The sequence below is a fragment of the Callorhinchus milii genome, unplaced genomic scaffold (genome assembly GCF_018977255.1).
Source record: "Callorhinchus milii isolate IMCB2004 unplaced genomic scaffold, IMCB_Cmil_1.0 Scaffold16, whole genome shotgun sequence".
Lineage (NCBI taxonomy): Eukaryota > Metazoa > Chordata > Chondrichthyes > Chimaeriformes > Callorhinchidae > Callorhinchus > Callorhinchus milii.
The window spans coordinates 15,736,443-15,757,978 of record NW_024704757.1 but is presented as its reverse complement, the minus strand read 5'-3'; the positions used below and the strand labels follow the sequence as shown (position 1 = coordinate 15,757,978).

At 44.0% G+C, this 21,536-nt stretch overlaps 1 protein-coding gene across 1 annotated transcript; it reads right to left on the bottom strand.

The window, feature by feature from the left end:
* Positions 1 to 374: 374 nt before the first annotated feature.
* On the bottom strand, positions 375 to 6,831 carry LOC103186839 (NADPH oxidase organizer 1). The gene is made up of 8 exons (XM_007906082.2): positions 6,224 to 6,831; positions 5,816 to 5,896; positions 5,434 to 5,509; positions 4,255 to 4,435; positions 3,097 to 3,299; positions 2,565 to 2,675; positions 1,604 to 1,724; positions 375 to 1,209 (listed from the first exon to the last, which is right to left on the bottom strand). The coding sequence occupies exons 1-8, from the start codon at positions 6,284 to 6,286 to the stop codon at positions 618 to 620; spliced, it is 1,428 nt and encodes a 475-aa protein (XP_007904273.1). The 5' UTR covers positions 6,287 to 6,831; the 3' UTR covers positions 375 to 617.
* Positions 6,832 to 21,536: the final 14,705 nt, after the last annotated feature.

The following is a 21,536-nucleotide window of genomic DNA, read 5'->3' as shown; positions in this document are numbered from 1 at the left end:
TAAAAATTGAATCTCACTACAAAAATAACACATGCAAAAACTTGTCAATATTGTAACCCAAAAAGACTCAATCATCATATCCCTAAACCCAAACTAATTTTACTACTTTTTTTTAAAAAAAAAGATTAGGCTACACTAGATTTACATGTGGAACTTCTCTGTAAAATGTAAGTTCGTTAATGACGCTAACTACAAACAATCTTTCTCTGGCCAATACGTTTTGTTCCTCTCCATAGTTGCACATCCCTGCACAACCTTAACTTAGGCTGTAGGGTTAGCGGCGGTTCAGAAAGAAAGCAGCCAAATGTAGTAATCTCTTAGTACAACAAATTAATAATAATATAATATAATAAGAGGGGGATTAATAATCCCCCTCTTTGTTCTACGGGTGTTTCAAGATTCCTTGCTGCACAGTAATTACGTCAGTTAATGTAACAAAAGCTAAAACTCAACATCTGACACGTTTAACATAATGTATTGGCTTTTAAAACCTTTTAAAACCTTTTAAAATTGTAACTGCAACACAACTTAGCAAAAATGTTTACTTAATGGTTTGTTAAACTTTTTCCCACCAATCTTTTCAGCGCTCTTTGCGGATTGTATTCCCCACCATCAGGTTAAAGTGGAGGCTTTTTGTTTTGAGCTTTCAGGATTATGTTTTTAGTGACGGTCGAACATTTGGTTAAGATTTCATGAGTGTGTGGCCTTGGCGGGATTTGGGGCTTTGGGACGGTGGCAGAACTCTTCTCAGACAGGACAGGCGCAGAATTATTCTTCGCTGGTTCATCGTCAGACGCTGGACGCGCACTGTAACTCTCTGACAAACTAACATCCTCGGAGGAGTGTGACTTGCTTGAGCTCACGGTGGTCATGCTAATGTCATCACTGTTACTCTCCGAGCCACTTTCTGACTCAATTGAATTGTGGAAGCTCTCATTGTACGTTGTATTGTCAGGCAAGTAGTTGATTGACTTTGACAGTTTCCTGGTCAATGTCATTGTCTCCTTGTTACCGCCCTGCGTCTGATCAACTGGACTCGTGTGGCTCCTCAGGGCTCCGTTTGACCGATTCTCCAGAAAGCTCACAGAGGCGAGGAGGTTTGGTGTGGAGGTGTACATATTGGCCTTTGTGAGCATCTGGAATTTTGAATGTGGGTTTCTGTACTGCTGGAGATACACAGAGGGGACATAGCCAGTTTGTCCAGCGTACCTGTTGGTCAACAAAGAAATCTCGTTAATCTTGGCATTTTCGTTGCTGCTTTCAGAGTGAATTGGCTGCCTCGTTTCGCCCAGAAAATATACAGTCAACAATTCACTTTACAGTATATCCTGTAATGCGCTTTGAGACGTCTCAAAGACGCGATGAGGCACTGCACACTGCATCGAATGCAAGGATTTTTTTTTATCGAATGCAAGGAGGACGAACAATCTGAATCTGCAGACACACGGATGGAGATGGCAAATCCTTTATGCGACCAACGCAATTCATTAAAAAAAAGTTTGATTGTGTTGATAAGGCACTGTGGGTTAAAGGCAGCAAAAGGGTGTTCCGTGTGGAAGTGTGCACACTGATTTCGGAAAGTGTTACGAGAAGAACTACTAACCTGACAAGCCACCAGCCGTCATTGGACTTCTGCAAAACCTGAATGATGACGCCCTCCTGGATGGACAGCTCGTCCTTCTCGTTTGTTGCTTCATAGCTTGTCACAACGTAATATAGACACCCTGAAATAGTGAGAGCACAGGCCCAAGGGTCAAGGCTTTCGCTTTCTCTCAAAATTTTAAACGGCAGCTACGAGACGTTGGCCAAGTGGCTGCCGGAAACGTGAAGCGTATCAGAAACCAAAAAAAAACTCAAAAGAGCAACTTTAATCTTAGCCGCACGGCTTTGTTTTTTAAAAAAATGGCATATTCCGCACGCTTAAAATTACATTTGTGGCCAGTCCCGAACTTAGTGAGAGTGAAAGTTACTTGCGAGAGTTGCTGTCGCAGATCAATTCAGCCGCATTTCGCAATAGCAAACGGCACTGGATTAACTGACTCCCTTTGTAAAAAGTCTTAAGCAGTGGTTTACACAATTGTAACCAGATACTCTACAGGACTGAATTTACTCAAAATTGCCAGGGCCAGTAAGTCCCTCAAAATGACAGTAAGATGTACATGGATAGGGGCTGGGGTAGGCTGTGCTGGACTACGTGTAAACACAAATCAAGACAAGCCCTCACGACCGCCTTAAGAGAATGTGAGAGTGTCCCCCCGATAGCAACCGTGGTATTGCTATACAGTGTAAATTCTATACCGAGAGGTTATAAATCAGCGAGTTTTTGTCAGGTCGGACTGCAGAGATTCACAACGCGGTGATGTATTATTAAAGTAAAGTGCGTTCAGTCCCCAGCTGCCCCCCCCCCACCCCACACACAACAATGGGCTGAGTTTGATCTTTGCACTGAGTGGTTTGAAAGCATTGCCCAGTTGGAGACAAGATAGGGGTAGGTTCACTCCAAAGGCTTTTTTAAATTTTAAAAATGTTTCGAACAAGATCCTCAGAGACACCCCCTCCTTTACCTCTTTCATCGTTATTTGGCAGCACTGAGGGGGCAGCATTGAGGCACTTCTTCAGATAGGGCGCCGGGAACCAAGCCAACTGCTTCTCGTCATTCTCCACCAGCCACCATCCTGTAACAAAGAGTTAGTGTGACTATTATGACGAGGTCAACAACAGCTCAGGTTTATATAGTAACCTTCCCATAAAACAACATCTGAGCGCTTTACAATGGTCAGGCCAGACACCGAGCAGGTGTGAGGGGGTGACTTGACCAACACACGTAAGGCTTTTACAAATCCGGAAGCTTAAAATGTAATAACTTTTACAAAGGAACTAGATATTCACTTGAAGAAAAAAAATTGCAGATCTATGGGGAAAATATATGGGAAGTGGGACTGGTTGGGTAGCTCTTTCAAAGAGCCAGCACAGACGCGATGGGCAGAATGACCTCCTTCTGTGCTTTATGATTCTATCAACTACTAAGAGTTCCCTGTGATGTGTCTGACTCAGTAACAAAGATCCAAGGCTCAATGCCACCAAAAGAAAAGTTACCTGATGGGTTCTTGGCTACTACATCGACTATTTCACCTTCCAGGATCTTAAACGCTTTGTTTTTGGTGTCTTTGGTTTCGTACGAGGCAATACACCTGTAGCTCTCCAGAACTCCAGGCTGGGTGATGGACTGAATGGAAGTTTTGTTCGGACCGTTCAAGTCACCAGTCTGCTCCCCGGCTCCAGAAGGCATGATAACAATACTGGAGCAACACACACACAGAAAGAAAACTCTCAGGTTGCATTGTAACAAAAGTCGCTTTAAACATTCGATATGATGGGGAAGGGGTTGGTGGGGGAGAGAAAGAGAGGAAGGAAATACATTAAAAGTCCCCTTGGGCCAGCTGATAAGGTTTTAGCTGGCCCCAGCTCAAGAAAAGCACCAATTAAAAATTCCACCCAAGTCTAGATTCACTGTGTTATTGAGGCTTTTGATTTTGAAGCCGGTTTTCTGTTAGTTTCTCTAAAGAACCACAGAAAACGGGCTTCAAAGTTAAAATTGAACTGAACACCTTTGCTAAATTCTGCTATTCTGTCAATAGAATTAATCAAGACTCCGGGTGGAATTGGTCAGCAAAGTGTCATGACTATTGATGAGATGAATAACCGATTGACTTGAATTTTCGGGGTAAAATTTGCGCGTTATCCTGAATTTTGGAAAAAAATCCTCCCATCGATACCGCACGCTATCGCCTTGTCGAGATGTCTCAAAGCACTTCACGAGTTTGAGCTCAGTAACGTCTCACAAGCAACAATGCAGTGGATGACAAATTCTATCTGGAGAATTACCAGCCCCTGGCTCCAGGAGAGTGAAACTCCCTTATTTTCTCAAGTAGGGCAAGTCTCATCTCTCTCTCTCTCTCTCCCCCCCACCCCCCCCCCCCCTCCACACACACACAAAACACACTGCATTTGGGAGTATCAGACTGGTCCATGAACCTAAAGTCCAACATGGAACCCAAACCCACAAGCGTCTAATTCAGAGACGAGCTATCTCTAACTATCTCAAAGCGCTTCACGGGATACATTGTAAAGTGAATTGACTGTATAGTTTGAGAGCGAAATAGTTTGGTCAGGAAATGGCTTTGCTCCATCTTTTCTCTGGTTGAGAAAGCGTTAATGTTAACCAGGGTTATAATCCCCGCCTTTGCCGCTTACCTGTTTGAGGGGAATGAAGGTTTGAGATCCTGACTGTTGGGCAGGAAGAACTGTACAACGTCTTGACACTGGGAGATTTTCGCACTGGTGTCCAGTAAATTGGAACAGTATTTCTCCAGCAGTTGGACTCTGAGGACAGATTTACTCACACGCCTGTGCCTCCTGTCCTTCAACGAAATATCTGGAAAGTCAAACATAAAACATTGGCCCCATTTTAATTGCAGAGCAAATACCGAAGGTAGAGACAGACACACAAAGAAAATTTGAAGGCAGACGAGAGAGAGAGAAAAAAAATACTTATACAGAGAATGAGTAGTTTTTTTTTCCCACAAAGTGTGCATTTCTCAGACTGTTGTGGATTCAAAGTCGTATCAATTCGTTTTGACAGGGAATTAGATTGATCCATAAAGGGGGAATATTAAAGGTTAATGGGGAGGGAGCTGGAGAGTGGGATTGATAGGTTCAAGATAAAAAACACCAGAAGAACAGCAGAATTGGCTGTTTCTGTTGTATACCATAATAATCATAATAATAATAATAATTATCATAATAATAACAATGGATCCTTGCATTTGGCTTGAACAAAGCATTGGGAGAGTCATACCCCAAGCCCACAATTTAAACGCTTCGCATGTTCAACCACAAGAGCTCTTTTTCAGGTATGTAGAACAAACATTTTAACTTTACGCTGTAATTTTTTTAAAAAAAAATATTTTTAAAATGGAAAATGACCATCATTGATCAAGAAGCATTTTTTTGTATTTGTTTGATGCGAAAATTGCCACATCACGTGTAAGGATATCATTATTATAATACACACTATTACCAAATACATAATATATATAAGAATAATCCTTGCATTTGACATAGCACCTCATCGCATCTTCGAGATGTCTTAAAAATACTTCACAGCTGTGAAGTGAATTGACTATATTTTGTGGGCGAAACGCGGCAGCCGATTGCGCACAGCAGCGTCCCCCACAAAGAGTGGTGGATCGAATGACTAAATTATTATTATTATTATTATCATTTACAATATATACAAACAAAGTGGAACTTGGAACACCAACCACAAGCGAAAACACATTTCACGAAACAAACAGCTCGTGAAATGAAGCATTTTGTTTTGAAATGATTGCAGGGTTTTTGTTTTCTATTTCTTTTTATTTGTCACCGTACCTTGAAACTTGGGTAGAATTCTGTCGGATTTCTTAATGCGCCCTGCCTCCACGGGGAATTTCTGTACCAGTGTTTTCTGTGGGTTTAAATTAAAAATATATTAAATTAGTAACAAGGAACAAGCGAACAGGATGGCACCAACGCCTGGGACAGGCGAACGGACTCAGCGAAAGGGGCGGAGGGGGGGGGGGTTTATTAAATAATCAATAATAAATGGTTATTATTGATTGTTTAATAATAATCAAAGCGCTTCACAGAATATACTGCAAAGTGTAGTGACTGTGTTTTGCGGTAACCAGTGCGGCAGCCGATTGCAGACATCAGTGTCCCACAAACAGGATTTTAATCAAAGGTTTTAACAAGAAGACTGGATGTTCCTTACGTGCAACTTCTTGAACTCTTCAAAGGTCCTGTAGACGATGACATCGTTTTGGTCGGACCACAGCACCGATGTGAGGAAAGTCTGAGTTACGAAAAAGACGAAAGAAAAGGTGTTAAGACAATTCACAAAACAAAGTCAGATCTGTCCGACCACAGGGTATCAGCTCAACAGCTGCACCTGAACTGTTGATAGCACTCGAACCCTCGGCCTCTGCATTCATTATAACCGCAGTAATCGCAATCCTTGTGTTTGATATCAATTATCATCATTACACCACATCAGATGTGACCGTCACTCACAGTGCGATCCGCTGATCCGCTTCACATCGCTCTCCCGTTTATATACCCTCTTACGTTTTAATACATTTATGTATTTCAACAGCGATGGAGGGAAAGGGGAGTCGGTTACCTTCCGCTTCTGGTGCTGCATAACACCAATAACCCTCACAGACAGAGGGCAGCGGGGATTCATCCCGTCTGGTGGGGGGGGACTGGTGGATGCCCCTCTGGCTCCTGGTTTAGGTGATGCCCCTCTGGCTCCTGGTTTAGGTGATGCCCCTCTGGCTCCTGGTGTAGCTGATGCCCCTCTGGCTCCTGGTGTAGCTGATGCCCCTCTGGCTCCTGGTGTAGCTGATGCCCCTCTGGCTCCTGGTGTAGCTGATGCCCCTCTGGCTCCTGGTGTAGCTGATGCCCCTCTGGCTCCTGGTTTAGGTGATGCCCCTCTGGCTCCTGGTTTAGGTGATGCCCCTCTGGCTCCTGGTGTAGCTGATGCCCCTCTGGCTCCTGGTTTAGCTGATGCCCCTCTGGCTCCTGGTTTAGGTGATGCCCCTCTGGCTCCTGGTTTAGGTGATGCCCCTCTGGCTCCTGGTTTAGGTGATGCCCCTCTGGCTCCTGGTTTGAGTTACTTCTCTCTCTGTCTCTCGTGAGCGGAGTGGAGCCTTTTTATAGCCTCAAAACCCAATCGCAATCAACTAAACCGAACGAGGAGTGTACTCAGTGGTGTCTCTGTGACTCTGTGTTTCCAGCGTCACAGTGTGACTTTATAGTGCAATCACCGACCTGAGAAACCCGACACTCGGGTCCTCTCACCCCACCCCCTGAGTGTGAGTGTGAGTGAGTGCCCCACTCCCTGAGTGTGAGTGAGTGCCCCACCCCCTGAGTGTGAGTGTGAGTGAGTGCCCCACTCCCTGAGTGTGTGAGTGTGAGTGTGAGTGAGTGCCCCACTCCCTGAGTGTGTGAGAGTGAGTGTGAGTGAGTGCCCCACTCCCTGAGTGTGAGTGTGAGTGAGTGCCCCACTCCCTGAGTGTGTGAGAGTGAGTGTGAGTGAGTGCCCCACTCCCTGAGTGTGAGTGTGAGTGAGTGCCCCACTCCCTGAGTGTGTGAGTGTGAGTGTGAGTGAGTGCCCCACTCCCTGAGTGTGTGAGAGTGAGTGTGAGTGAGTGCCCCACTCCCTGTGTGTGTGTGTGTGAGAGTGAGTGTGAGTGAGTGCCCCACTCCCTGTGTGTGTGTGTGTGAGAGTGAGTGTGAGTGAGTACCCCACTCCCTGTGTGCGTGTGTGTGAGAGTGAGTGTGAGTGCCCCACTCCCTGTGTGTGTGTGTGTGAGAGAGTGAGTGTGAGTGAGTGCCCCACTCCCTGTGTGTGTGTGTGTGAGAGTGAGTGTGAGTGAGTGCCCCACTCCCTGTGTGTGTGTGTGAGAGTGAGTGTGAGTGAGTGCCCCACTCCCTGTGTGTGTGTGTGTGAGAGTGAGTGTGAGTGAGTGCCCCACTCCCTGTGTGTGTGTGTGAGAGTGAGTGTGAGTGAGTGCCCCACTCCCTGTGTGTGTGTGTGAGAGTGAGTGTGAGTGAGTGCCCCACTCCCTGTGTGTGTGTGTGAGAGTGAGTGTGAGTGAGTGCCCCACTCCCTGTGTGTGTGTGTGAGAGTGAGTGTGAGTGAGTGCCCCACTCCCTGTGTGTGTGTGTGAGAGTGAGTGTGAGTGAGTGCCCCACTCCCTGTACACAATCTGCTTTGAAGATTTCCCCCGTCATAGTCGGAGGTATTTTAGGAAACGGAGCCTCAGAGACTGGGAACTGCTCCTGAAGTGCACGAACAGTAATAGGGTTTGTGTTAATCCCTCATTGCAGCAAATCCTGCAGCTCAGTGGTTAGAGCACTCGCTCTGCAAGTGAGAGACCTGAGTTTAATTCCTGGCAGAGGGCGAAACCTCGGGCAAGTTTCCTTACTCCACACAGAGCCTAATAATAATCCCTCCAAAACCAAAAACAATAATAAATTGGTCATTTTCAATCCACGACTGTTTGTGGGACTTTGCTGTGCGCAATTGGCTGCCGCGTTCGCCCACAAATATACAGTCAATTCACTTTACAGTGTGTTCTGTGAAGCGCTTTGGGACGTCCTCCCGACGTGAAAAGCGCTATATCAAAAGGATTATTATTATTATTATAAATCAGGACCATCAAAAGGTCACTTGACTCCGCACATTGAGCCAACTCATGCAATAACAATGCAAGGATTATTATTATTATTATCATTTCTATCTCTGTCCATCCCAGTCCCAACCGCAACCTCCCCATAATCCCACCTTTGCATCTTACCCCTTAAGTTTTTTTATTTAAAAAAATAATATTCCTTGTATTTGATACAGCGCCTTATCTCGTCTTGAGCGCATCACTGGACATACAGTCGAGTGAATTGACTGTGTGTTTTGTGGGCGAAACACGGCAGTCAATTGCACACAGCAACGTCCCACAAGAGCAATGTTTTGCTCCCCAGCGTGAAGGACGCTATATAAATGAAAGTTGTTGTTGTCTATCCAATGCACTGTACCTAGTGAGACTAGTAAGATAGTCACAATGTCAGGCAGAGGCAGACCATTGGGTTGGCTTGTCTGCATTATCCAAGGTCCCAAAGGATCCCTTCTGTCTCATGGAACATCTATCTCTCTTACAATGAATGTTTCTTTGTTGAGTCACCTTCTCTGGTAGTTTGTTCCACACATGCCACCCACCCCTTTGGCAAAATAAATTCTCCTCCACTTACTACTGCCTTCGGATGCCTCTATTTTAATGACATGACCTGTACTTCAAGCATTGCCCTTCGCACAGGGTACAGTCTCAGAGAGCTTTACAGTGTCACTTTATGATGACACACCAGTACACATGTTGTGAAACAGCGTAAATGGCACTTTGGTGATTTAATCACAAAGTTGATAGCTGTAATTAAATTCCACTAAAATAATTTGTGACTAACTGGTTTTAAATAAGTATGTGACATACACCCTCCTTTGCAACTTCCAAAGTAGTGTGTTATAATTAACTTTAACATTAATACATGCCATGTGCTGCTAAAGTGCTAAATGATGTCACCTGTTGGTTGTATATTACATTCCGATGTCTCAAAAGATAGACAAATTATCGAGAATGATAATTCAGCCCAACTAGTCTGTGCCAGTGTTTATACAACAACTTGTACTTATACAGTGCAACCTAATGCAGGGTAACAAACCCGGTTGTTAGTCGATTGGCAGATCGCTTTTCGTGGGGTAATAATCCCTTTAAATAAACAAATAAATAATAATTTGGTCACCCAGTCCACGACTGTTTGTGGGACACTGCTGTGTGCAATTAGCTGCCGTATTTCACCCACAAATTTATATAGTCACTTCACCTTGCAGCATGTCCTGTGAAGTGCTTTGAGACGTCTTAATGACGTGATAAGATGCTATATCAAATTCAAGGATATGGCACAGTGGTGTCCACAAATAATCGTGGATTGAGTGACCAATGTAGTATTATTACTTGTTTTTTGAAGAAATTATTAACCGAGAAAAAGCGATCCACTAATCGTCTAACAATCGGGTTCCAGTTTATTGCTGGGTCAACAGATTAACCTCACCATTCAGCAGCTAGTGCCACATGATATTTCGGGAGAGAATGATCGCGAGACAGTGAACAGCAGCAATGATTGACTGATACAGGATTTCTGATCACTTACCCTGGACTATTGATGTCACACACCTCATCGCTTGCCTGACATCAGCTAATTAGGCAGAGGCACTGACTGGGTTACATGCACTGAGCCGGTCTGATTCAGGGTTTAACACTAGGCTGTAGCTTTACCAACTGAGCTGTTGGAACGAATGAACACTCGGCAGGGCGAGGGACATCACGGCCGGTGAATGGGATTAGAAAAAAACACAATGAAAGAATTATACTCAATAACTTTGAGGATAAATAATAATAACAATCCTTGCATTTGATATAATGCCTTCTCACATCTTCTAGACGTCTCAAAGCGCTTCACAGAATATACTGTAAAGTGAATTGACTGTGTGTTTGTGGGCGAAACACAGCAGCGTTCCAGAAACAGTCGTGGATTGAAGTGACCAAATTATTATTATTTTTTTGAGGGATTAACTACAGTAAATCCTGTGAAGCGTATTGAGACGTTGGGATGGTTTCAGCACGTTATCAGTGCTTTATTTGCAGAGCATTTACCAGCCGAGGATTTGTCACCCATTAAGTAAACAAATGCGAGGATTATAAACAGTTGTGTTTCCTTATTACATTAATTTCTTGGGGACTTGCAGGACACTTTGAGTCATTATTAATATGGGTAATAAGGAAACACAACTGTTTATAACCCTTGCATTTCCTTACTTAAAGAGTGACAAATCCTCGGCTGGTGAATGCTCTGCAAAGAAAGCATTGATAACTTGGTGAAACCATCCCAAAGTCTCATTACATTTCACAGGATTTACTGTAGTTTATTTTGTAGCTCCAGGTTGCTACCCCAAGTGAAGGCTGCTTTATAAATGCAAGTTATTGTTGTTGTTGAATACGACAGGCAGTTTCCACCCAGGAATGTCCCACAAACAGCCATGAAGTGAAAAAACAATTTTATCTGGAGGATTGGTTTCTCAGGGTGCAGGACACTGGGAAAAACTCCTTCCTCTTTTCGAATGGTGGCCTTGGGATATTTAATGTGCACCTGAACAGGCAGACACAACCTGGTTTAATGTCGTACCTGACAGATGGCGCCTCTTGACAATGCAACACACCCTCAGGGAGTGGTTGGGGGGATTTCAGCCTCGACACTGAGCTCAAAGTCCCAACTGGAACCCACAGTTCCCTGCCCTGGAGGCAAGAGTGCTATCAACTGAGTCTACAGATACACAGTTAATGCACATCAAAGTAATGCATTGTGTGAAGCACTTTGACTTTTTTTTGTTTAAGATGCAATAAAAGCACTGTTACAAAAGCACTTATTGGTTTAATTGCCAGGTTGGATCAGTTTATACAATGCCACGTGATATTTGTTCTGTTGAGGGCCATCTACAGCCTCTGTGGTTCTCTTTGCTGACAATTAGCTCATTGTATTCTAAGTGCCTTCGAGTAGAAATCAAATATTCCTTTCGAGTGCTTTGCCTGGCAACTCGTAGAGATGACCATTGAAAGCGGAGATGGGAAATCAATCACTTCTTTGAAGGCTGCTGTTGGGTCTTTGTGATGATGACTTTTTTTTTAATAACCCCTTCCAAAAAAAATCATAATTTGGTCACTCAATCCACGACTGTTTGTGGGACGCTGCTGTGCACAATTGGCTACTGGGTTTTGCCCACAAAATATACAGTCACTCCACTTTACAGTATATTCTGTGAAGCGCTTTGAGACGTCTCAACGACTTGAATAGGTTGATCAAATGCAAGAATTATTATTATTATTGGGACGTGGGTTGTATTTTGGGTGCACAGATAGTGAGACAGAAGATCCTGCATAAAAGCAAATGGCACACCAATTTTGGACCATCCTTGATTTTTTTTTCATGTGTAAATCAGGACTAAACATTCAGAGGGTGAGTTAGCACTACTACCACAAGTCTCTCGCATTTCCCACACAACGAAACAGTATGAATCACCTAAAATCTAGAATATTGTATAGCAAAGTAACTGCAATGGGCTTTGATATATGTAATACATAAATCTATATATACTGTAAATACAATGATGTACAAACAGGGAAATTTGCTCCCTTGTTAACAGTACAACTCACCAGCCAGTCAGGAACCTGGGTGTCTGTTTGACCCTCAACTGTCTTTTCTCCCCCACATCCAAGCCATGACCCGCTCTGCCCTCCCTCACCTCCGTAACATCGCCCGACTCTGCCACTACCTCACGCCTCAGGCCACTGAAACTCTTGTTCATGCCTTCATCACCTCCAGGCTCGACTATGCAAACGCCCTGGTTGTCGGCCTTCCCAACTCCTCCCTCCACAGACTGCAGGTAATCCAGACCTCTGCAGCCCGTGTCCTCTCCCGCACCAAACTCCGTGACCCCATCTCCCCCATTCTCTCCCGACTCCATTGGCTCCCTATCCTTCAGAGGATCCAGTTCAAAATCCTGGTCCTCACCTACAAAGCCCTCCATGGCCTCGCCCCACCCTACCCCTGCGACCTCCTAACCCCCTACCAACCCGCCCGTTCCCTCCGCTCAGCTCCACGTCCTCCGACTCACCCGCCCCACCATTGGCGGGAGAGGCTTCAGCCACTCTGCCCCAACCTCTGGAATTCCATCCCCCAGTCACTCCGCCTCGCCCCCTCCTCAGCCTCCTTCAAGTCCCGCCTCAAAACCCTCCTCTTCGACCATGACATCGGCCACCCCCCTTCCTCTCCCCCACTTCTCCCCCACTGACCTCAGCTCGGGTCTGAAATGCTGAACACTGTCCAGCGCCTTGGGACGTCCTCCAGATGTGAAAGGTGCTATACAAATGTATTCTTGTTGTTGCTGTTGTTGCATTGTCCAAGGTACAGTTCCTTCCATAGACCTTAATCCGATGTCCTGTCTGTCTGATCAGGGGGACGTTAAAGATCGCACGGCGCTATTTGAAAAGAGAAGGGAGTTTCTCCCACAAACAGCCATGTTTGTGGGAGAGCGAGCAATTTATGATTGTTTTGGCCAACAATCCCCTGATAAAATTGTTCACTCACTCCCTTACTTACTTCATGGCTTCTATGGGGAGTCCTGTAGATCAGTGGTTAGAGCAGTCGTCTCGCAAGCAAGAGACCCGGGTTTGATTCCCAGTAGGGAGAAACCTTGGACAAGTTTCCTTATTCCACACACACACCTGATAGTAATCCCTCAATAAAATAAAATAATTTGGTCACTCAATTCACGACTGTTTGCGGGGACGCTGCTGTGCGCAATTGGCTGCCGCGTTTCACCCACAAAATATACAGTCAGTTCACTTTACAGTATATTCTGTGAAGCGCTTTGAGACGTCTCGAAGCTATGAAAAGCTCTGTATCAAATGCAAGGATTATTTATTATTTATTTTGTTTGTGGGCAAATTGACTGTTTGCAAATTGACTGATAGGTTCACTTACAAAATACACACTTCATAGTAAATCCTTTGAGGCACTTTGAAAGATGTTGACGACGTGATGAGGCGCTATATCAAATGCAAGGATTATTATTATGACTATTATTATTTATCTCACCTAATTGATTAATGCCTGGGAGTGGAGCCTCTGGGTGTCTCTCAGCCAGATCGGGTAACCACCAGACAAGGGCAGGGAATCAACAACAATGAGCAGCACAAAAGAGAAGAAAAAAGCGAGTTTGAAGAGCAATGAAAGATCAGAGAGAGAAAATTATAGTGTATGCAAATAAGATAGTCATGAAGAAAAAATTTCTTCCCACATAGACAATGAAAAAATATGCCTAAAATACCATGAAACACATTGTGACAAAGTATTGAGAGGGTTTAATCACCTAGTTTGTTGTTTATTGTCAGCCTGGCTCGGAGCACTTGCTTCTGGGGTTCAATTGGGTGAAAAACACTGTATCAAATGCAAGGATTATTAGGGTAATTACATTATATAATAATAATAATAATAATCCTTGCATTTGATATAGCGCTTTTCACGTCGGGAGGACGTCCCAAAGCGCTTCACAGAACACACTGTAAAGTGAATTGACTGTATATTTGTGGGCGAACGCGGCAGCCAATTGCGCACAGCAATGTCCCACAAACAGTCGTGGATTGAAAATGACCAATTTATTATTGTTTTGTTTTTTTGGAGGGTTTATTAGGCTCTGTGTGGAGTAAGGAAACTTGCCCAAGGTTTCGCCCTCTGCCTGGAATTGAACTCAGGTCTCTCGCTTGCAAAGCGAGTGCTCTAACCACTGAGCTACAGGACTCCATTATCTTATTCACTGAGCATATTACTCCCTCCGCAGCTAAGATAATTGCAGTTTCCTCCCCTCCTCACATGATGTTCCAGTCACAGTCAGCTAAGCCAGAGAGAGGAGACAGACAACAACAACAACAAAATGACATGTGTAAAGCGCCTTTCATGTCAGGAGGACCTCCCAAGGCACTGGACAATCAGTATTTTGGACCCGAGCTGGGGGTTGGGGAGGGTGGAGGGCAGAGGGCGGGGGGGGAGAAGTGGGGGTGACCAAAAGCACGGTCAAAGAGGAGGGTCTTGAGACAAGTCTTGAAGAAGGCAAGGGAGTGGACAAGGCGGAGGGGCTGCGGGATGGAGTTCCAGAGGGTGGGGGCAGAGTGGCTGAAGGCTCGCCTGCCAATGGTGGGGGGACATGAAACAGGCCGGAGCCAGCTGAGCGGTGACATTAACCAGAGAAGAGGTGATGTGAATGCACATACACAAGTCCATCTCTCGGCATTTAATGATGAAAAAACAACTGCAGGACATTTAATGATGATTTCTCACACGACTCAGAATGATATTCCTCAACTTCAATCCACGCATTGTATTTGAACGCTCCACAGTTTGGAAATGTTCTTCTGCATTGTTTATTCCAGGTAATTCTGTGAAGTGGTCTGGCAGCATCTATGAAGCGAGACACGGGAGTTAATGTTTCAATTCTGATGAAAGGTCATCGATCTGAAACGTGAACTCACTTTCCTCTCTCCATAGATGCTGCCTGACCTGCTGAGAGTTCCCAGCCACTTCTGCTTTTATTTCATTTGGAGCGTCTGCAGTATTTCGCCTTAAATTCTTTGAAGTGACCATTACTTAGTAAGAAAGGAAACCTAGTGCCCTTTCCCCAAATTTACATGCCCAAGAGTTGTTTTAAGAGAAAGCTTTGCTCTCCTCTGTTATTCTCTCTTGTAAAATTAGGTGTGGGGTGTAGGCCAAAAGGCATGCGATCACCTGAGTGCACTTGAGCGCAGCAAAATCATCACATGGAACAAAAACATCTGATTAAACAACTCACCCCAGCGAAACATATTGTTTAATAATAATAATAATCCTTGCATTTGATATAGCGCTTTTCACGTCGGGAGGACGTCCCAAAGCGCTTCACAGAACACACTGTAAAGTGAATTGACTGTATATTTGTGGGCGAACGCGGCAGCCAATTGCGCCAACCGGGAATCAAGCCCAGGTTCTCTTGCTTGTGAAGCGAGTGCTCTAATCACTAAGCTGTAGGACTCCTGTAGAGTCCTAAAATGGATTCCTAAAATAGAGTATATCCGGTTTTCTGTCACTTTCTTTCAAGATCTGTATTAAACCAACGGCACAGTTAAGATATTACTTCAGTAATTGGCCATGTCCGGGGGATTCCAAAATGTCACGTAAACAGAGTAAATTCCAGGTGGAACTTCTCTGTATCAATGGAATTTTCTGGGCTCACATTTCTGTTTATCCATCTAATTTCTTTCTTCTGTAAGTTTGCACCCACTTTCAAAATTAAACATCAAAACTCTATAAAGTTATTAAAGGCTGTGTCTAAATTGCCTATAAATGTAGCTTACAGCACTTCTCGTATTTCACTGCCCTGTGAGATCAGACGCTCATTACATTGGGTAAAGCACAGAGCTGCAAATGGGAACAAGACTTTCTTGTAACCTTGACCTGAATGTAGATTTATTAGCTCTTGACTACTGAATCATTCATCCAGATAAGATGCTGTAATTCCTATCTTTGAACTAGAGAACCATTCACAGAGATGTTGATAGGACTTAAGCACGTAGCCATGCTTCGTGAATAGCTACATCTGTGAGAAACATCCCAAGCTTCCTTGTTGAAGAAGAATGCGACATTCCAGTCATAAAATCCATCTATTTCCTGCTGACACTCATAATGTTTTACAGCTTTCTTCCAAGAAACACTTCCTTCAATAAAAACTCCGGCATTGACTCACCCTGTAACGTTAAAGTGACTCAAAGCTCCTGTCAGTCAAGTGGTCAATATCCTTTTATCTCGCAGATTAATGTGAAACATGATTGAGAATCTTTCTTCAAACCTATCTCTTTGAAGGGATGAGATATTAAACCAAGGTCCATTTACAGGTGGACGTTAAAGATCCCAAGGCACGATCCGAAAAGAGAAGGGAGTTCCTCTCTCCTGGTCCCTGGCCAACAATCCCCCAAATACAATCTGATCACTCACTCCATGGCTGTTTGTGGAATATTGCTGTGCGCACTTGGCTGCCTCGTCTCGCCCACAAAATACAGTCACTCCACTTTACCGTATATACTATGAAGCGTTTTGAGTTGTGGTATTATATCAACAACAACAACAACTTGCACTTATATAGTGCTCTTCACACTGGGTAGCGTCCCAGAGCCCTTAACAGTAACAACATAAGAATTTGCTGGCAAAAGAAGGCATGGCGTGTCCCAAACTATATACTGTGTCCCCAGATATTATTTCCCAGCAGAAATCGTATCTAATTTGTGCGTGAAAGAAACAACACTTTCTGCTTCCACCATCTGTCTCCCACTGTACGTTTGCTACTTGTTCACCGAAGTAGTGTTTCCACAGATTTGTTATGAAATCCCCGCCCGCACCACCTCAATCGCAATTCAATTCAAACAATTGCAATATTATTCATAGGAGGACTGACATTTCAGTGACGAACGGAGGAGGAAATCATATTACAGAAACCAGATGTGGAAAAGACAAATATTCTGTGGGGCTCTCCCCTACTCCTCTCTCGGGTGATCAGATTACATTTATAATATATGATGCTTTGCAAGCGAGAGACCTGAGTTCAATTCCAGGCAGAGGGCGAAACCTTGGGCAAGTTTCCTTACTCCACACACCTAATAATAATCCTCCAAAACCAAAAACAATAATAAATTGGCCATTTTCAATCCATGACTGTTTGTGGGACATTGCTGTGCGCAATTGGCTGCTGCGTTTCGCCCACAAATATACAGTCAATTCACTTTACAGTATATTCTGTGAAGCGCTTTGGGACGTCCTCCCGACGTGAAAAGCGCTATATCAAATGCAAGGATTATTATTATTATTATTATTATTATTGTTGTTTCATTCCACGCACACACACCACACACACACACCTCACAAACACAAAGAAAGCAGCAGACAGCAATTATCTTACACAAAGCTCTGTTCCTTCTCATGTTTCACTTCGCCTGAGTCAAGTGGAGAGAATGTGGGTATGGGAAATTCTGGTGAATTAGCGCACAGATTTTCTTTTCCTGAAGAAAAGCTATTTGCAGGTGTCTGAGACCCCAGTGTGTCGCTGGTTTGTTTGAGAAACTTCCAGGTATCAGTTACATCTAATATAACCAGACGTCTGTAAAACCTGCATTGTCCCCTCCAATAATTCCTCCCATTCATCGGGAACCTGGCTAATTTTTTGACATATTTGACAGGCTGCAAATTACTACGTTTTAAAGGATGTCTCGTGCTGGAATTCAATGCCCCAGTTAATCCTCTCGCTTCTTATATTCTCCCCTCCCGTGAAGGGACTGACCTTCACGGGACCTTCACATGGTGAGGTACAGGTTCCAGCCTTGCTCAGGAATCTCACCCAAATTAAGTGCATTCCTCACCTGTGAGCTCAGACGTGGCGCCTTTCACATTGGGAGGACATCTTAAAGTGGTACGCAGGTTTTACTATATTTTTGGGGGTCAGCCGGATGTCTGACACACACGGAAACCCATCACCGTCGCTCAAGAGTCCAAACCAAGCTGAGATATCCATGCATCCCACCCACACATGGGAGTCCCAGAGATAGATTGGTTGGAATGGAATGCGCCCTCTCTCTCCCTGGAGAAAAGCATCCTGCCCATCTGATTCCCTGGGACGTTTTTGTGATGTAAAAGGCTCTATACAAATGTCATTTGTATTGTATTGATCGGCACAGGTTGGCAAGAGCTAATTTCAGTGACTACGTATTTTGTAGGCAAATGAGGCAACAAATTAGTGAGTAGCAATGTCCTTGGAAAAATAAAATGAGTGATCAATTTTATCTGCGGCAATTGTTGGCCAGGACAAAGGGGAGAAGCGGTGTCACGGTATTTGTTTGTCAATTGCTCAGCTCTTTCCTGTCCGCACCCAATGTATACTACAATAATGTACACAATCCCAGAAAAGATCACTAGCTAGAGGCCAACTGGATGAGGAAGACTTGTGATTTTTTTTCCTTCTTGCTCACAGACATTCAAGTTGATTTGCATAACATATCCTCGAGACATTTAGGAGTCATCCAAATAGTCCCACTCCCTGCTCTTTCCCGTAGGGTTGTGAATATATTTATTTTTCAAGTATATATTGTGGAGTCCTGTAGCTCAGTGGTTAGAGCACTCGCTTTGCAAGTGAGAGACCTGAGTTCAATTCCAGGCAGAGGGCGAAACCTTGGGCAAGTTTCCTTACTCCACACAGAGCCTAATAATAATCCCTCCAAAACAAAACAATAATAAATTGGTCATTTTCAATCTACGACTGTTTGTGGGACATTGCTGTGCGCAATTGGCTGCCGCGTTTGCCCACAAATATACAGTCAATTCACTTTACAGTCTATTCTGTGAAGCGCTTTGGGACGTCCTCCCGACGTGAAAAGCGCTATATCAAATGCAAGGATTATTATTATTATTATATTTCTCTTTTGAGCGTTATCTACAAGAAATCTACAGAGCAATGTGTTTCCTCCTTTTGACAAGAGTTTGAGAGAATAGAAGTTTGTTTTGCGCAATGATCTGTTATTGTAGCATAAAACAAGAAAGTTCATTGATACCTTCAATCAATGCACTTCCACTGTTATATACCTTTGTTCACTATGGCATAGGTCCTACACTACGCAAACCTGCTTCCATGCCAAGTTTTATCAATGAACACGTCTAATAATTAACCTCAATTACTTACTTATTAGAAATAGGCCGTTTGGGTCTAATCCATCCGTGTTTGCAGTGAAAATCCACATGAGCCTCTTTCCCCCTCCCAGATCCTATCCCCTCTCTCTACTTCCTTCTCGCTAGGACATGCATACAATGATAATGTGGTCACTGAATCCACAGCTATTTGTGGGACACTGCTGTGTGCAATTGGCTGCCACGTTTCGCCCACAAATTATACAGTTAATTCACTTTACAGTATATCCTGTGAAGCATTTTGAGACGTCTCAATGACATAATAAGGCGCTGTTTCAAATGAAAGCATTATTATTATTATTATCTTTAAATCCACATCTCCGGGTTCCGGTAACTCTTGCGGATACTCTCCCTTGTACACCTTGGCCTATGAGAGCAACAGAACCATAGAAAGTTACAGCACAGAGAAGGCCCTTCGGCCCATAATGTCTGTGCTCGGTCTTTTAAGCACAATCCCTTCAGTTCAATTCCCTTTGCCCTCGCCCTTTCCCCCATACACCTGAGGTACAGCTTTGTTTGGTCGTTTTTGCTCAGAAATACAGTAATCCATCCTCACAAACCATTGTGGAACCAACAACGTCTGTCGGTATCTGTGTGTCTCTGTGTCAACAGAATAAGTGAGGAATTTAATGCTCTGTATTTTAAGGCAAAACTCAAAGGGCTTCTGTTGCGTTGTTACTTTTGTGTCTTCAGTTGTTCTTTTTTATTTCTACGTTTTTTTTGAAGAGCAGTTTCATTTCCCTTTTCGTTTTATAGTTAGATAGAGCAGCCACTAAAGTAACACACGGGGTTAAATGTTTGCTCTTTTAATTACCCAAATCGGTGGGGAAATTCCAGCCTTCACTTCCTTGTTTGCTATGTATCTTTAGTTAAAAGCACTAATGCTGTTTTTTTATTATTTTATTCATCGAATTGCGCACAGCACTGAGCTTTTTCATTTCAATACAAAGCCTTTGTGAATACAGTACTTGTTAGAAATAACAGCTTTCCCCATCTTTCTGGAAAGATGGTTTCAATGGACTATCCTTTTGTTGAAGGATTGGTTGTGTTTTATGTGTATGTGCGTGTTTCTATTTCTCTCTCTTTGGATTTTCTCTAAATGCACCCTGTCCTAACCATAAATACCCAAGGCATCATTCAGGAAGCCTCGGATTGTGTTTCCCCACAAAATAAACAGTCAATTCACTTTACAGTATATTCTGTGATGCGCTTTGAGACATCTCGAAGATGTGGTAAGGCGCTGTATCAACAACAACAACTTGGGTTTATATAGTGCCCTCCACGCCGGACGGCATCCCAGAGCGTTTCACAGTCATGGACCCCGGGGCTGAGCCGGGGGAGGTGGGGGGAAGGTGACCAAAGGCGGCATCGAAAAGAAAGGTCTTCAGCAGAGACCTGAAAATGGGAAGGGAGGGAGCGAGACAAAGGGAGTGAGGAAGGCAGTTCCAGAGCCTCGGGGCGTAGTGGCTGAAGGCACGGCCGCCGAGGGTGGAGCGGAGGACTCGGGGGACGAGGAGGAGGCCAGGCCCGGAGGAATGAAGGCACCGGGTACTGTTTTGAGGAGAGAGGAGGTCAGAGAAGTCGGGGGGTGCAGAGGAGTGGAGGGACTTGAATACAAGGGTGAGGATCTTGAAGTCGATCCTCTCTGGGACAGGAGCCAGTATCAAATTGTTATTAATACGAGGTTATACCAGGGAAAATTTGAACTCGTTAATTCAGCCCCTCAGTGAGTGCTGTAACTCACTGGATTTGGAGGGAGTTTCGGGTATTTTCATTAGGAGCAATTTGGCTACTGCAATAAATCACCATGAAATATCCCTGAACCCAACCAAACCCAACACCCATTTGCATTTATTTTTCATATAAGTTGCTATACATTTGGGTGTGAATGTGGTTTATTCTGTTTCCCGTGCAATGTTTCCAATCAATGTGCTTATATATTTTATATATATATATATATATATATGTGTGTGTGTGTGTGTTACCAGGAGCATTAATGCCCTGTTGTTTGGACAAAATATCTTAATTGCACATGAAATAACCAGGATTTAACATGCAGAGTTGTGTACTTGATTTTGCATGATGGTGGCAGCTCTCAAAATTATTTGCGCATTTGAATCCTGTTTATTCCTGTGGTTTGAATTCCACGTGGCAAGTGTACTGCACAGGCCATTCATTATTAGTAGTACAGGGTTCTACCTGTGCCTGCGTGTGTAAGTTGTGATGTCTACGGTCTATGCACCTGTCTTGCAGGGTGCCATATACTTAAGCTGCCTGTAGAATAAAACACTGATAACTGTAAAACACTAACTGATTATCAGCTGGACTAATCTAGTCTGGAGAGGACCTGGGTTTGATTCCCGGCAGGGCGAAACCTTAGGCAAGTTTCCTTACTCCACACACCCACACGCCTCTGTTTACCTGCAGTAAGTAGGAACCCAGGGATTAGTCGATTGGTGGATCACTTTCGGGGGCTAATAATCCCTCAAAAATGAAATAAAATGCGGTCACTCAATCCACGAGTGTTTGCTGGACACCGCTCTTTGTAATTGACTGCTATGTTTTGTTCAGAA

Coding starts and splice junctions, on each gene's coding strand:
- LOC103186839 (XM_007906082.2), bottom strand. CDS start 6,286: ATGAATCCCCGCTGCCCTCTGTCTGTGAGGGTTATTGGTGTTATGCAG. Junction 5,897..6,223: donor TGCAGCACCAGAAGCGGAAG/GTAACCGACTCC, acceptor TTCGTAACTCAG/ACTTTCCTCACATCGGTGCT. Junction 1,210..1,603: donor GACGGCTGGTGGCTTGTCAG/GTTAGTAGTTCT, acceptor GTTGACCAACAG/GTACGCTGGACAAACTGGCT.